The sequence below is a fragment of the Caenorhabditis remanei genome, chromosome IV, assembly GCF_010183535.1.
Source record: "Caenorhabditis remanei strain PX506 chromosome IV, whole genome shotgun sequence".
NCBI classification, from domain to species: domain Eukaryota; kingdom Metazoa; phylum Nematoda; class Chromadorea; order Rhabditida; family Rhabditidae; genus Caenorhabditis; species Caenorhabditis remanei.
In genome coordinates this window covers 16048226-16065165 of record NC_071331.1, presented here as the reverse complement: position 1 = coordinate 16065165, position 16940 = coordinate 16048226, and the positions used below count along the sequence as shown (strand labels likewise).

At 36.0% G+C, this 16940-nt stretch overlaps 5 protein-coding genes across 5 annotated transcripts; 3 read left to right on the top strand and 2 right to left on the bottom strand.

Moving 5' to 3' along the window:
* Positions 1-104: 104 nt before the first annotated feature.
* GCK72_014463 (uncharacterized protein) lies at positions 105-4593 on the top strand (the record flags this gene model as incomplete). Its single annotated transcript, XM_053730300.1, has 17 exons — positions 105-391; positions 442-554; positions 601-930; positions 982-1130; positions 1180-1241; positions 1290-1402; positions 1452-1668; positions 1713-1840; positions 2545-2669; positions 2715-2812; positions 2858-2970; positions 3019-3235; positions 3288-3406; positions 3452-3659; positions 3702-4022; positions 4067-4221; positions 4421-4593. 17 exons carry the CDS (start codon positions 105-107, stop codon positions 4591-4593), a joined length of 2928 nt encoding a protein of 975 aa, XP_053585072.1.
* A 493-nt stretch (positions 4594-5086) lies between these two features.
* GCK72_014462 (uncharacterized protein) lies at positions 5087-7184 on the top strand (the record flags this gene model as incomplete). The annotated part of the gene is made up of 11 exons (XM_003108214.2): positions 5087-5156; positions 5268-5392; positions 5439-5539; positions 5668-5777; positions 5842-6058; positions 6106-6227; positions 6276-6480; positions 6530-6639; positions 6688-6898; positions 6946-7088; positions 7135-7184. 11 exons carry the CDS (start codon positions 5087-5089, stop codon positions 7182-7184), a joined length of 1464 nt encoding a protein of 487 aa, XP_003108262.2.
* A 1279-nt stretch (positions 7185-8463) lies between these two features.
* On the top strand, positions 8464-9997 carry GCK72_014461 (uncharacterized protein; the record flags this gene model as incomplete). The annotated part of the gene is made up of 6 exons (XM_053730299.1): positions 8464-8561; positions 8607-8722; positions 9149-9433; positions 9482-9530; positions 9583-9698; positions 9750-9997. 6 exons carry the CDS (start codon positions 8464-8466, stop codon positions 9995-9997), a joined length of 912 nt encoding a protein of 303 aa, XP_053585071.1.
* Positions 9998-10060: 63 nt separating this feature from the next.
* GCK72_014460 (uncharacterized protein) lies at positions 10061-11987 on the bottom strand (the record flags this gene model as incomplete). The annotated part of the gene is made up of 7 exons (XM_003088571.2): positions 10061-10138; positions 10184-10347; positions 10667-10766; positions 10816-10854; positions 11131-11588; positions 11638-11753; positions 11893-11987. The coding sequence occupies 7 exons, from the start codon at positions 11985-11987 to the stop codon at positions 10061-10063; spliced, it is 1050 nt and encodes a 349-aa protein (XP_003088619.2).
* Positions 11988-12713: 726 nt separating this feature from the next.
* Positions 12714-16806, bottom strand: GCK72_014459 (uncharacterized protein; the record flags this gene model as incomplete). The annotated part of the gene is made up of 15 exons (XM_053730298.1): positions 12714-13506; positions 13551-13722; positions 13766-13951; positions 14000-14201; positions 14324-14744; positions 14794-14883; positions 14934-15022; positions 15072-15280; positions 15329-15476; positions 15526-15818; positions 15868-16042; positions 16087-16187; positions 16250-16309; positions 16359-16468; positions 16526-16806. 15 exons carry the CDS (start codon positions 16804-16806, stop codon positions 12714-12716), a joined length of 3330 nt encoding a protein of 1109 aa, XP_053585070.1.
* Between the last annotated feature and the right edge of the window lie 134 nt (positions 16807-16940).

Sequence of the window (16940 nt, the reverse complement as noted above, 5' to 3'; positions counted from 1 at the left end):
CATTTTCCTTATCAGTTATGCGGGTTTTCCGAGACATTGCCTCGCCCATAAACCAATGATTCCATATAAAAAGGTTGGAGTCATTCTGGAACTTCATGATTGAAATGAAGTTTTCCTTCTGTATTATCCTGTTTTCCATTGGATATGTCACTTCGAGTGGATACACATGCCAAGGACCCATCAAGCTTGCTCCTCCGAATGATCTGACACAATTGGTCAATTGGCCTTCTATTTGGAATGATTCAATGCCTCCGATCCCTTTTGCATCTCAGCAATCTTGCAGCTGGGAAATCTCAGTTCCAGATGGAATGTATGCCTCTGTTGTATTCTATAAGAATGCTCCTTCTGCAGTTTCGATATCTTTAGTTTACCCAAATGGATATGCAGTTGGGTATGAAGAACTATTCAGATTAATGTCTGTAAGAATTCGTTTTGTTTCAGACTGGACAACAATGACCTCTACCCATATATACTTATGTCTCCAAAAGTGAAAATAAACTTGGGAAAATCGAAATATGAAGGGTCGTTTTCATTCAATGTGCTGTGGTCGAAATGTTAGTTTCATAGAGAAGAGCCAGAAGAAACAATACAAAATTTCAGATGATCCATCGATAACTCATGATAACATTCATCTCGTAAAAGGAGCAACACCGACTGCGATGATCCCAAACAGTCATTTGACAACATTTACTGCTCAAACTACAGTATCTATTGTTGGATTCAGTCTGAAAAATCAGTCAGAATATGTATTTCTCCGTCAATCCGCAGTGTTCGACGGCGAATCAACAAGTGCACCTTTCCTAGGGACTCTCTATAGCATCATGATGTCCGGGAAGGAGAAAGTGAGCAGTGGAAAGTATCTGACAGTCTATACATGGGGACTTGACAATCAGTTTGACTACACTCTGTACATGGTGCAAGATAGAGCAAGTGAGCAAATAATGAATTGTGATCTTGAGAGTTTGAATGCTCTTTCTTCAGATGAACAAAACTTTTTTACGTACAGAGGAGTGAATTGTGAAGATGGTTTCGATTGTAAATTTCAAATACTTGCAAACTACGGAACTGCGGTCCTCGTTACTTCTGGTAGTCAAGCTGAGTATATTAAGAATATTGAAACGTTCTCAGATGTAAGCACATACTGAATATTGAGTTTTTGAAAATATCCTTGAATTATAGAAAAGTACTTTGAAAGTTTACGAGGGAGCAATCAGTGATGCAACTTTGGTTACCACTTTGACGTAAGCTTGTTTTTCTCTTGCAGACACATACAACATATTCCAATTCAGGAAAGCAAATTACAAAAATAGATTGCCAATGGATCTGAAAAACACGATTAGACAATACGTGTTGGATACTGAAACCATTACTGGATTCACAATTACTCACGACACAAGTAGTGGTAAATAATCTTTTTTATGTTCTTCCGTATTTTATTTTGTTGTTTTTAGCTGATTGGAATGAAATGTATGATGGAAGAAAAGGGTTTATTCACTCTGCTTTTCACGGAGTTGTCAGTGATCAACAAGATACAGATGAATCATTTAACACAGACAAGAAGAAACAATTATATTTCAATTACATTGTGAGAGATGCAGATTTTACCGGAGATAAAACAAGTTTAACAGTGAAAGTTTGGAGTAATGGAAACCAAGTCTCTTCTGATGTGTAAGAGAATGTTTTGTATTTTCGAAACTTCAACTTCATTACAGGTACAACTCGACAAACCTTCCGCTCGTGACAACTAAAAGTGTCCTGGGAGACATGTACGAAATCATTTATAGCACTCAAGGAGCAAGTACGAAAGGATTCAGAATTGATTTTTCAACCACGTCCACAGGTTTCTCTCCTTTTTTAATTTGAAGAAGCAGAGTTTTCTTCAGTATATGTGGCAGGAACGTCTACATCTAGCTCTAAACCGACAGTCTCAACTCCAGGAAAACAGGAAACAACTTCCTTTTCTAGTCAAAGTTCTGCAACTGCAACTACAAAAATATCATCTCAAAATTCAACACAAACCACTTCCAGCTATATCATTTCATCGACGTCACCAGATAGTTTGAGAACTACAACAAAGACTGCTGCTTCGAATAACTTCGTTTTTGTTTTAACATGTTTCACTGGTTATATTTTTAAATAAAAATTTTTCTAATTTTGTGTAAAGAAAACTTCCTAAAGTCTTTTTCAATAACTATTTCGTTAGAATTCTTACAGACTTTAATACCCAAAGTCATATATTTAAGCAGAAAAGTCTCTCGCTTACAGAGAGCAAACATTTCCATTTCTCAATTCTTGTGGTGATATCACTGATATCAAACGAAAAATAAGGGTGTAACTAGAATTTTGAAACTTTAGAAGTACTATAAAACAATATTGAAAAACGGAAGATTTGTCTTTTTTCCTTATCAAGGTGTAGTCTTACCCACTCACAATATGTTTCAACTCTTTTTATTGACTTTCATCTCATTGATTTTTTGTATTCAAGCTGATCCATATGGTGAGGAATTTTCTTGAAACAGTCATTCGAATACTCTGAAACTTCAGTGTGCAAAGGAGAACATCTCGTTCCTGCTCCAGCTGACATTACTACTACATGGTATTATCCAGATACGTGGAGAGAATCTGATGAGCCTCTTCGTTATGCGGCTAATCAAACCTGTGTTTGGAAGGTTGACCTTGAAAAATGAGTAATCAGTTTGAAATTTTGAATTCAGATAAATGTACCGAAAGGATTTTTTGCATTTTTGACTATATCTGCAGCAACAAACAGTACCAAGTTGACAGTAACCGATTCAGTTGGAAACGAAGATTGGTATACTTTTATTTGAGAGTACGACAAACGAAAAGTTCAATTCAGGGTACTCCCGATAGTCGACCAAGATCCATATTTCCTTTTGGATCCTCAGTTTACTGTTTTCCTGAATAGCAGTGAGGAAGGAACGTTCGGAATGAAAGTTATTTGGAAACGAAGTTAGTAACATAAACAAAAGTCAAATATTTATGAAACCACAATTTTAGTCGGAACTCTCAACCCCGTGTCTGAACAAGTTCTACCAAATGTTGTTCCAACGGTTAAAACTTCAATTGATTGTGATAATGGACTAATAATTAATTCAAATACAAAAGTCTCACTGACATCTGTTCGCCCGCCAATATATACGCCTGAAGTTATCATGTATATGAGGAATACTGTAGTTTTTGATGGACAATCAATAAACGACAAATTGATTAAAAAGTAAGTTCTTCAAGTTAAATACATTTCAGCTTTTAATCTTCTTTGTACTCAGTTTGTGGCAAGTTTACCAGTCTGGAAATCACATTGTTTCAAGTGGAAAATACTTGACTTTATATTCATTTATGCCAGGAATTAAATCTGACAGCTATGCTTTCATTCAAGATTATCAAAGTGAGTTTCTCCAATGCAGAGAGATCTTATATGTTGCATTTTCAGATGTAAAACAATTCGGAAACTATCAAGGTGTCTCTTGCTTTAATCCAGATTTGTGTCCAGTCATTCTTGATGCCAGAAACGGACCAGGTGCAGCAGTTCGAATGTCAACTTCTCCACATTTTCTAGAAGAAGCTGATTTGTATAATTTTTCAAATATGGCTGTTTTCACAGGAATCGTTGACCAATCTCATAAAGTAGCAGAATACACGTAAGAATAGAATCAGATGGGACCACTCTCACTATATTTCAGAAATGAACATAAACTTTCTGTTGCTCAAAAATTCGATGGGCTATTCACTACTTATGTGATTGACAAAGCAATGGGAATCATCTATCTTTCGAATGATAATTTAGACTCGAATTGGACAAGTATAATCAATGGAAGAACTGGAATTATTGCATCAAAGAACTACGGAACCCTTTCAAAAGATCAAAACACCCTGGAAACATTCACAAGTCCTTCGAAAATTGTATACGATATGTCACTGGTTTTCAAAAAATGGGACCTACAAGGTGATGCAACATTGACGATAATTTCCTCAGCTGGAGGAAAAGTTATTTCCAGTTCCACGTGAGTGACATTTAATTGATTATTGATTGAACTGGTTGATTCAGATACAATTCCACGCATCTCCCACCAGATGTAAAGTTCACTTTTGGAGACAAGTTGGTTATTAAATATGATTCAAATGGAGCAGAAACTATTGGAGTTTTGATAAACTTTAGCTTTGATTTGGGACAAACAACAGCAATTGGATCAACGTCGACAGGTAATTTCAATTAAAACATCTTTCAATGCTCGACCGATAACTTTTTCTCTCAAATCTCCTTCAAAACGTTACGCATGTTCCACGCCAATTATAGACATTCCAACTAGAACTAGTCGTGCACAACCTACAACCCCAGTTACCACAATGACTGCAGTCACCCATTTCACCATAACAGAAATTTCAACATCTGGTGCTACAGACATGCCTGGAGGAACAACTACGACTGCTAAATCACTTCCAATTGTACCTACAACAATAGTTGGAATTAACACAGGAGGAACTACACAACGATTTGAAACAACAACGAAATCTGGAACCAATCATTCCCTATTTTTCCCCATTTCACTTCTCTTCATTTCAATGTTTTTGTGACTAACTCAGTTTTTCTAATCACTGCAGAATTTTCATTTTAGTGCATGAAGCCGTTTGTCCAAATGCCGATATTTTTCCATTCCCCATTTCTCTTCTTTGAAAACTTGAAACAAGAATTTCAGGCAGTCCAGAAACAACAACGAAATCCACATCCAGAAGTCTCTCGATTCTGATTCTAATTCTCACATTTCTCAATAATTTTTCACTGTAAATGAATCATATTTTCTCATTATTCTTACTCATTCTCTGCCATCAGACTGCACAATCAGACGTTTTGATTTTTCGATCCAAAGAATAACCATGACGTGCCTGTGCAAACACGTTCACCCGATAACAGTTTTCCATAAAAACCTGCGGCTGTCAGGCAATTCAAGAGCTATTCTTTGCCGCCTTCTTTATCATTTTGTGTCAATATCATAGTTTCAGACACAATTCAGAATCAACCTGTTAAACTTGACATTGGAACATATTCTCTGTTTTTAGAGTTAACAGAATGGATCGGTGTTTTAAAATATTCATTTGGTGTTTGATGGTTTCGCAAGTTCTAGCAGATGATCCATACAGTGAGTTGTCAACTTTTTCCTATTTAAAATTATTTTAGTACTATTCCGAAACTTGTTGTCATGGGAAAAACATAAAAATCTTATTTTAATCCTAGACATATTTTTATTCAGAATGTGCTGGAACTCAAACAATTGACCCCCCTAACAACATCAGCAATCCTATATTATATCCATCTGGATGGGATAAAAATCACTTTGCTCCGCAGTACGCAGCAGGACAGAACTGTTCATGGATTGTTAGTTTTAATAGATGAATCACCGCGGAACTTCTGAAATTTACAGATCAATGTACCAAAAGGAATGTTTGCATTTTTCCAAATGACAGCAAACACAAATCAGTCATCAGTTCTTAAAATGACAGACTCTACAGGATATGTTACGACGTGAGTAAATGAATAAAACATGTTAGGACATTAACGGCAAAAAAGGATTGTATTCTGATTTTAACTATTACCCTGATTTCATCAGTCTAGATACATCGTATGACTGCTATGACTAGTTTCATTTTCAGAATTGAAACAACAAACATGGAGCCTTATTTTTTGATGAACCCATCGTTTCGAGTGGACCTCCAAGCTAATGAAGCTGGAGAATTCGGAATGAGAATTGCATGGTACAAAGGTTTGTTTGGAATATGATTCTAATCGAATCTTCGGAAAATCATTGATTTAATACGAACTTTCAGTGAATCCAACATATCCGACATCGTGGCAAGTTCATCCAAACTCTTCTCCATTGACTCTGTTCGCTGGTGATTTTGACAATTCGACTGTGATCGAAGCAGAAACAAGAGTCAATCTTCTTGCACTTCCGTCAACCGTGACTATCTCTGATTTGAATCCATATCTGCGTAATACTCAAGTTTTTGATGGTCCATCGATCAATTCAACTCACGTTGGAAAGTAAGTTCAATCCCTACAAACAAGCCGACTACAGCAGTATTTTTTAGCTTGCACCAAGTATTACGTAATGGGCAAAGATACATTTCAACTGGAAAGTATCTCACTCTCTGGTCTCTTATTGCCGGTTTCAACAATGTTAGAAATAGTGTCATTCTTCAAGATTATTTTGGTAAGTGTCGATTCTGATATCTGTCTCACTAACGGAAACGTTTTCCAGATGTGAAAGATTTCAAGACTTACAAACCAATCAGTTGTATTTTCGATCCATGTGATGTTTCATTAGACGCTCGTCAAGGAACTGTCGCTGCAATCCGATACAATCCATCATACTTTTTTGTCAGAGACATTTCTATGCCTGATACCAACAAACTATCAGTCTATACTGATTTTGTTACAGATGCTCATAGACTTTCTGATTACACGTAATCAATCATTGTGTGCAAATAACTCCCTAAATATATTACGTTTCAGATCATCAAACTCGAAAACAAACACTCCACAGAAGTTTAATGGAAAGTACATAACATTTGTATTGAATCAGGATCAGGCAATTGTTTCCATGGTTTCAGATCCTTCTAAAGGTTTTTTTCGATTTTTTCAAAACTAGACAGACTAAAACAAAATTACAGTTGAATGGTCACCTGCTCTTGACAGTCGACGTGGATTCTTCTCATCTCCAAACTATGCATTGAATAGTTCTCAACAAGATTACGAGGATAGAATCAAGTCATTTTCCAAGGTTTCCAACATCAGTTATACAGTAGACCGAGCGGCAATTTCTGGAGCAGCAACATTGAATGTTGCCATTTTATCCAGCCAGAAAGTTGTTTCTGAAAATGAGTTTGTTACAAAAATCCTGTTTTGAAGAAGTAAACATTGTATTTCAGATATTCCACTACGAATTTCCCAGGAGGGGCTGTATGGGCTGTTGGAGACACAATAACAGTGAAATATCAAGCGAATGGTGCAGTTACAACTGGATCGTTTGTTAGTTTTGGTTTTGATAGATACAATTCAGCAACTACGAATAGTGAGTTTTCTGATCGAGATTCCAAATATTGAAGTTATTATTTCAGGTATTCTCATATCAATTGTTCTCACTATTTGGATCACACTGTTTCGGTGAAAAGCATTAATATCATACATTTCTTATTGTTAATTTGTACCATTTCATATTTTTATTGGTATTCTTCGAACTAGTTTTGTCAAAAGTGAAATGAATTTCTTAATTATTCCTACCAATTTATTCTGGGTTCAAGCTCGTTTATAAGTTTTTAGAGTTAATATTTCAATCTTTTAGAGAAAATAATTAACAACGAAGTATACTTAAGTAGATGTTTTATTCAAACTGATGAACGAGTATAGAAAAGCTCATTGAAATCTCAGGCTTGCTCAAGAGATATTCAATTAGTCTTCAGATAAATAAGCATGTTAAAGTCATTATTCCGTATAGCTTACCTATGAAATGCCAATCACAATTGAATGATTTGTAATTTGTGAGCATGGTACAAACTAATTATTTTTTGTGTTTTGGTAAATATTAGAATCGGCTTATTTCATGTCAAACCAAGAGAAGTGATGTTACACATTTCGCAAAGTTGAGCAATGTATTTCACAAGAAATAACACTTCTTCTTATCATTTATCATCAAATCTTCGCTCAAATACGGATTAAAAACTTATAAAATTTTACTTACATTTTCTTATCAAATGGTACTGTACTTTTTTTTTACGAAATCTTAAATATACAAATGAAAGTCCGCATTCCAAACCAGACAGGAACTTACTAATACTTTCAGGAATCTTCTGATTACATTTGCATGGAACGAAAGTTTCGGTAACACCCATAGGATGTGTTGATTCACCTGGGCGTTTACTACTTCCCATCTCGTAATATTTCGTCGTTAAAGGTGTGAAAAACGAAGGTTAGCACAATTAAATGCCGAAATATCTAACATATTTTCAACGGAATTGACGTCAGAGGAGCATAATAAACAAAATAATGATGTACAATATAACACAGTTTGATCAAGTCAAAGAATAATTAACAGTACAAAATAGTTTAAATGAAATTATAATCTTTGTCTGAAATAATTCGACTCGTTATCAGCCACTCCCTTCTTTTTAGATGGGCAAATTCTTCTGGAATTCGATTTCTTTTCATTAGATCCTGTTCAAAACCTAATCAGTCCGTACCATCTGAAAACTCCCAAACGTATGATGATTAACATATTTACTCATAAACCGTAACTCTCGTATTTGTTCAGCCGGTTCTAATTCGCAACGGTCACCAAATTGGAAATGCAAAAAAGTTATCGACCTCCTCCTTTCGTTTACTTAGAGAGCACCTATTTAAGCTTCACTCAACTGATAAAATGAGAGCAATTTTCGTGTTTGTTCCTAACTATGAATCTTCTTTTTCTAATTGCTTCCCTCTTTTCCTCATTTCTAATTGTCAATTCAACAGTGACGTGTAACTATGGAGACACTGAATACGATGGATAGTGAGTTTTGATCTACATTTGGAATAATAAATACTGTGAGTTCAGCTGTTATACTTTCGTGGATCAACATTTACATTTCCCGGATGCACAAGCATATTGTGCTTCACTAGGAGGAGTTTTAGTCAGATTCAGAGGGAATGCTGATGGAAGATGGCTTACTTGTAAGTTTTATTCAGATTAATACAGTATTCCTTTGACGAGAAAACTATAAGTGAAGAGAATACTGTAACAATTATTTATGAGTTTGATTGTCATTTTTCATGGGAAAACGACTGATTTTTGAAGTGCTTTCTTACGCCAGAAATTTAAATTACTTGTGAGCCGTCTTAATTGAACGCAGAACACTGTGAATATGGACTTGGACATCTAGAACTATCATCATTCGAGTTTCACAATATGTGACCTACAAAGCGATGCACTGAATTGTAATTTCAAGTGTGTTTTCATCTGTCACAACCATTTCAAAAACCGATTATAAATCATCTTCTCCGATGTTTCAGTGTCATCAATTTCAATATTTACATAATGAACGAATACAATTCAAATTTGAACTTCCCTACTTCTCCTAGCACTTTTCTTTATTTCAGCCACGGCTGCCACTAAATTCCACGCTACTTATGGAAACTTCTGGATTGGTCTTCATTACGTAAAAAACGCAAACAATGAAAACAAAACGCTCATCTGGGATGATGGACACGATGTTAACTATACGAATTGGTTTTCTGGATCTCCATTCAGTGGATATGATTATGTCGGAGCACGGCTAGCAGACACTAAATGGGTTTCTCTTCTGGCAGAAACTCCTCTTCCATTCATTTGCTATTATCAGAAAGGACAAAACAGAAATCAGCCAACAACTCCTGTTCCAAGTGGTAAACAGTCACTCTCACAAAGTTATCTATTTGAATTTGAATTTTCAGAACTTCCGACTGGTATTTGTGATGGTGCAGAACTTCTACTAGGACACAGGTACTCCATCCACCCACTCGTTGTTCTTATCAATTTCAAATAATTATGTCAGATGTTTCTTCTTCAATCCAACTCTTCTTAATTATGATTTGGCAAAACAAGAATGTGAAAAAGCAAGAAAAACATTGGCAATCTTCGACGACTTTAGTCAGATCAACTTTGTTACATGTCAGTTTCGACGCAGTTATATGTGAAAACTATAATTTTTAATCGTTTCAGCTACAGCAATCAGCAAATTTTCAATGACATACGGCTCATTCTGGATCAGTCTTAGAAAAAATTCAAATGATGAAAATGATAAAAAGTTCTATTGGGCAGATGGAAGTGTTAATACACTCAGTAACTGGACACCTGGATATCCGTTCCAAAATCAATTTGTTGTATCTCTACAAGTATCAAATAGTAAATGGAAAACATCTGACAATTCAACTTATATGCCCTCTGTGTGCAGTGGATATGTTCAATAATAAATCAATTTGTTAAAACTACAAACAAAGAATAGAAAATTGTTCATTTATGCTTTTCATTACTTAAAAATCAACCGAACAAACGACACCTTCATTCGGTGCTGTATGTGTATACGTCACCCAGAAACCTTGCGATGATGTCTGGAATATTATGATAAATATCTTAAACTTTCAGATAAATAGTACCTGTGCAATATAATCTCCAGTTTTTGGGAACATATTTCCGAAATTCAGATAATCTGTTGCGGATCCATCAAACCACGCCCATTTTCCTCCAATAGTTTTCATGTCAATGTTACGAAGACCAATGGTTGCGTATCGAGTGTCATTGAAGCGCTCATAAATCAGAGCTGAAATTGAAATTCGTTGTTTTTCTCTGATATGGTTACATGGAAATCAAAAATCACTAATCATTTTGACACATTTTAATCAACTTTTTCTTTAAGGAACACAAATATTTTTACGAATTTTCGAGAATTATCTAATTCATGTGATTTGTGAACGTTTAATGTCTCATTTTTTAACAGCGTCTTTCTCAAAGTCACATGGAAATGACGTAACTATAGTTAGGAAACAGTAAGCTGTCAAGATTCCAGGATGTCTCAGAGAGCTGGGAACTTAATTGGGAAAACTGTTATGAGATATTTGCAGAAGTTTTAATTAACTCACATCTGAGAATATCGTTGAGGCCGGAGGAGTGAACCGTGGCAACAGTTGCTCCGTACTTGGCACATCTTTGGTTTTCTTTCGTCAAGAATGGAGCATCATCCTGAAATAAAAATAAACTTTGCACTTGAAATCAAACTTTCTCTACATACCGGAACAACAGGATAATCCGAATCGTTTCCGTAGACCAGCTGAAAACGTGTCAATTAGTGTGGGAAGACAACTGATACAATGGTTTCTGCTCTTATCATTTTATCACTCCACCACCAACGCAATCAGAGAAACTTGCAACTTTGACCTGGATGTATTGTCGCAACAAAAAAGTTCCGACATTTTTCCCCTCTCGGTGTTTGCGGACTCAAGCCAAAATTTGATAATTTTGGCTTGAGTCCGCAAACACCGAGAGGGGAAAAATGTCGGAACTTTTTTATTTCGATAATAATCAGAAATCAAGATCAAAACCTCACCACAATGTAGCATTTTTGAGTTGGTTCGAATAAAGTAAATCCACGAGGACACGCCTTCTCTGTTGTCGTTGGAGGTACTGTAGTTGTGGTAGTTGTGGAAACTGTTGTAGTTGGTTTTGGAGTTGTCATCGTAGTTGCTGTCGTCTTTTTGACAGTTGTAGTTGTAGTAACAGTTGTAGTTTTGACTGTAGTTGGAGTTGTAGTTGGGGCAGGAGTTGTTGTTGCTAATGGGTCATATGAGCAAACGAATTCCAGTTCTTTGTGTTCCGCAAGTGTCTGCCATCTACCATTTCTCACATTTTCAGCAACATAATCCTTTGTATTTGGGAATCCTGCTTCGAAATTAGTATATGCAACATTGGTTCCGTCATCCCAGTAGAATAACGAATAATCCTTCTTTCTGGATAAACCTATCCAGAATTGTCCATTGTTCGAACCGAATTCTGTAACGGCAGTGGCTGAAAATATGAAAACTTTTATAAAATATTATTAATAATAAGTACTTACAGGCCAAAAAATTTGCAGTGATAGCAGTATCGACGGTGGCTAAAGCATATCCATGACTGTGGCAATATTCCTCAGCAGCTGCATATGGATGACGTTTTGAGACAAATGAATAACATCTGAAATTTCATTGAAATATGAATACGATTGGCAAACTGAAGTCACACAGAGTTATACTCCGTATTTGACCACAGATTTTATGACAAAACACAAAAAGGAATTTCAATAAACTATTTTAAAACTTTAGAAAACCTTTACCTTTTTCCGATGAATTTCTCGTGAGGATATCTACAAGTGGCTGTTTCCGATAGTCCAATAAATCCAAGAATAAAAAGTGAAAGGGAAAGAATCATTATGTTAAAATGATCTTGAAGAGTCGTTTCCTGGTGCTGCTTGCGGTTTTTGATAATGTTCGTATGACATTTTATTTTATTTTTTATAGCTGTCTGTGATAAGAGATAGATAAGAGTTTTGTCTTTTCCGCTTTCACGCCCAATATGGAAAGGTCCATGGACGTCATTTTGAATCGAAAGAAGGTCACATTTATCACGAATTGTGACTCAAATTCATTATTAATGATGACATAGAAATGACTTACTATCACAATTTTCAACATGAATTAATGAGGAAAAACATATTTACTTTTCAATACAAAAACCTTTTAGAATTTCCAACATTTTAATTTTGTCTTGCTCACATATAATTCATTTCGGAAAATAGATACATCATTTGTGCTAGTCGAATATGTGATCATCCGTCTCCACTCGCGATTTGATTCAGTTCTTGACCTAGTTACTGGGTTGGTTACTGGATATTTTCTATCATTTTAATATGAAGAGGTTTGCCCACATCACTGGGTTCCGAATGTTTCCAAATAAAATATATTTATTGAATTGAATTTTCAAAGTAAATAGTTTGTGACAAATGAATGAGATGAAGAAATTTGCGATTATTTTGAAGCTATCGAAGCGGCACAGTCTTTACAATTGTGCTCCACCGAACTTTTAAAAGTTGTTCTATTTTTCAATTTCGGTAGATCATAATTATAAAAACTGTGCGGCACTGATATATGTTCTTTTTTAAACGCCTTCAGCGTTGTTAATGTAGTTTGTAGTCGATTTATCGCCAACACGATCCTCCAACCAGAAAGTACTGCATGTTCCCTTTCCTTTGACTTGAACTTCTCCACGTTTTGTGCATGAGAAAACGGGATGATATGAACGAATATGACTGTGAGCATCTTCACTCATTTGAATCATTCCGGGTGTTCCAGTTGATTCCATTCGAGATGCCACGTTTACAGTATCACCGAATAGACAATAACGAGGTGATGTCAATCCAACAACTCCAGCAGCAACTGACCCAGTATGGAATCCCCAACGACAACGAACACGATGAGATTGACGATGTGGAATTTGATATCCAGTCAAGTACTGACGCATGTCCAATGCAGTATTGGCAATATTCTTCGAGTGCTCGTTTCCGTTTTCTTCTGGAATTCCAGATACAACCATGTAGGCGTCACCAATAGTCTCCACTTTGTAACTCTTGTTTCGAGTAATACATTCATCGAATCCTGTGTATAATCCGTTGAGCATTGTAACCACTTCAATGGGACTTGATCCTGAACAAATTGTAGTGAAACCAACGATATCCGAGAAGAGAATAGTAGCGGATGTGTAGAGTTTTGGTGGAACAGATCTTCCCATTTTTAGCTCATTTGCCACGTATGCAGGAAGAAGTTGAGTCAATAATTGATCAGCACGAACATTCGCTTCTTCCAACATTCCAGTTCTCTCCGCAACTAATTTCTCCAAATTATTCGCGTATTGCTCCATCATTTTCATCATTTGATCAACCAAACTTCCTTTTCTAAAACAAAAGTATTGTCAAAAGTTTATTTTGAAATAGCTTACGTTTTCAAAACCATTTCGGTGTTTAGTCTAACTCTTCGAATCGATGGGCGGATCTCCGGATTATCGCTCCAACAATCTCTGAGAAGAGCATTTAAATCTGGATGGAGACCCATTTGATTTTGAATTTCAGGCGTCACTTGCTTCGATCCGTCGGCCAAATAATCGATCAGTTCTGTTCAAGAAAACATAGAGAAATTATTTAACCTCATTGTTACCGTTGATATTAACATTGTCTCGGAATGGTAAACTTCTGAATAAAATCTCATACATGACCATTCCAAATGAATAAATATCTCCAGCTTGTCTTCTTGCCATTGACTGTTTCACCCATGATTGATCCATTCCTCTTCTTTTATTTGTCTCTCGATTCTTCAGAAGTTCAGGAGCCATGTAGAGAATTGCTGAAAAAAGTAATTCCTTTTAAAGCCTATATTATTATCTTCTCATACAAGTCGTCTGAGAAGCTTGACTTTTGTCATCTGAATCCTTTACTGCAGTAATATTAATTGCTCCTTGTTTTTCCCAACGTTCCAATGGATTTGCAATACCGTAATCCGACAACTTGACCATCCAATTTCTATCAATAAGGCAACACCATGGAGTGAGTGATCCATGATATCCAATTGGTGAAGCATGAAGATATTCGAGACCCTGAGAACCACCGACTTTTCTGAACTTTCAGTTGTAGATGTTATAATTAAGTAAACCTCACAACATTAAAATGATACATTTTTAAATTGGACCTGAAATCTGGCGAATGGTTCTCAACTCACCAAAGTGATATCTCTGACGAATGCACCATGGAACTTCTCATCAAGAACTACGTTCATATTATAAATGATATCTTGAATTGTTCCTCTGCTACAGAACTTCCAAAGTACAAGCATCTCTTCTTTTTCATTGAAAGCAACTCCCAAGAATGGATTCAAATTGTCATGAACAGCTTGTTTCATCTGAGTCAGCAACTGCATGTCCTCTTTCACAAATTTAATTGGCCTTCTTTGTGGATATTTATGATAAGTTGTATGAGTATTCACTCCAATAATTGCGTGTTGTTTTTGTCCAGTTTTCATATTACTCAACTTAGTTGTAACTGATCCAACTGACATCATTGAACGGACTTGTTCTTCGTCAATAAATTGTAAATCGTTATGGAAAATACGCCAAGGCATTTTCTCCAATTGTCGGTTTTCACTGAAATGATCAAGTATTTAAATTAGAAAAGATTGAATTCACGACTTACCAGTATCGGAAGAGGAAAAAGAATATCACAGATATGATTATCAAAAGAATAATCAGAGATCCGACACTGATTTCCAAAAGATAACTGCATCTGAAATTTTCGAAATGAAGTTATCACCAATAATCAGATTAGAGTACGACCTTTGTCCACGATATCCACAAACAGGTTCATCCAAAGGCATTAAACCATCTTCACTCGGCCAGAAACCAGATATTACATCATTGATTTTCTGAAACAATTCTCCTTCTTTTTCAGACCAGAAACCACTGAAATCTTACAAGTTGGAAACATCCACTTTTGTTCTTCAATCCATCACAATTTCCAATCAACTCACTCTCCATATTCACCATTTTCATCACTTTATCTCGATTTGGAGATATGAAAAATGCTGAGAAAATAGGAGCACGATCGGCCACGTCATCCATTAATACAGTACCAATTGCTCCAGCATCTTTGTTTTCTTCTGAACTGGCACGACTCACAACACCTGAAAATTAGGAGATTGAGACTGAGGAGTGAATTCAGAAGACGTGACCTTCAAAACTCATTCGTCTCATTCGATTCCAGATGTACTGTCCATTGGTCACAAATGCTTCATTTCCAGTTTCATTCAAAACTTTCCGAATTGCCAGCGCATACAGTTTCAGAGAATCAAAAAGGTGAAGATATCCGTTTATATTTGACTGAAATTCAGACATTTCTCGAAAGAATCTTCACCTTTTTATGAATTACCGTATCAATATCATTTTTCTGAAGTCCATGTTTCTCGATTTTCTCGACAAATGAACTGACAATAGTATCGTCAAATCCATTGACATCATCCACAATTATAGCATTCGCATAGTGATCTTTAACTCTCTGAAGCATTTCTCCATCTGCTCCAATCCACGGAGTCGAATCTTTTGTTCCACTTTGAAGCCATGGAATTATATATGCATACTCAGCATTATTCATTCCCAAAGTGTAAGTGGCCTGCATGAATTCTTTTGAGAGTTCTTTTGTAGATGAAAACAGACAAAGGACAACTGAAAATGACAAATTGGGGGAAGGAGAAGGCTGAAATAGTTCACAAACTTCTTGCATTACTAGCCAGATCACCAAGCATTCCAGAATTAACCATTTCATTCGCATCAGTATTCTCGTCAAACATTATTTTCTTTACAACAGTTATTCCAACTCGATGCATTATCTCCTCGAATATAGAAACTCTTTCGAATGCAGTACTTCCTGTATTCGTGGCAATTGCCACCTACAAAAATAACTTTTTGTACTTTTTAATTTTTTTTTGGCTACCTTCAACCATTTATAATGCTGAAGTAGAGCAATTGTCGCCTCAGCAATTGAATTTGTATTCTTCGAAGAAACTCTTGCCAACGTTTTGTACACACTTCTGTCTATAATTCACAATTTTGAAGATTTCTTTCATTTATTTTACCTGAAACTGCGTTAGGAACACTTGAATATGAAATGATTGGAATATTCCAGAACGTCGCCATTTTGGTGACGGCTTCCAATTCTGAAACCAAATAAAAACAGATAAGGATCAATAAGGGGAAAATGAAAACCTGCTGCACAGTACGGTCCAATAAAGGCTCTGACCTGATGTACATGATACAGTTCTGCAGCAACTGCAACTCCCTCAAAACTCTCACTGCAAGCCTGTCTTGATACTATCCTAAATCGCCAGTTTCATCCATTACCTTTTCTCGTTTTCTAACTGATTCAAACTCACTCAAACTCAATATCATCTCCAACAAGTCCTTCTTCAATCAGACTTTCCTTACTGATATTCAGAATTCTCGCATCGTTTGGCATCACTCCAGTTGCTCCGATGTGTCCAATTTTGATAACTCTTTTGTGTTCTCGATTCACTTCTAATTTCGTTCCAGAATCGAATTGAGTATACGATGATTTCTCTCCATTTTCTTTCAATTCCGGAACTTCTTCGACGGAATTCGAAAAACGAATAGAAACATCAAAGAGAAGTAGAATAAAAACAGACAATTTCAGCATGGTTACTTGCCGACAGCTTCTGTCTTTGAATGAATTCTTCTGGATATCTCGACGACGCTCGCCATCCGCTTAGACACCGTATCCTTCTTATTTGTATCCGTATTTTACGTCAAACATCCCAGATTATCTTTGAG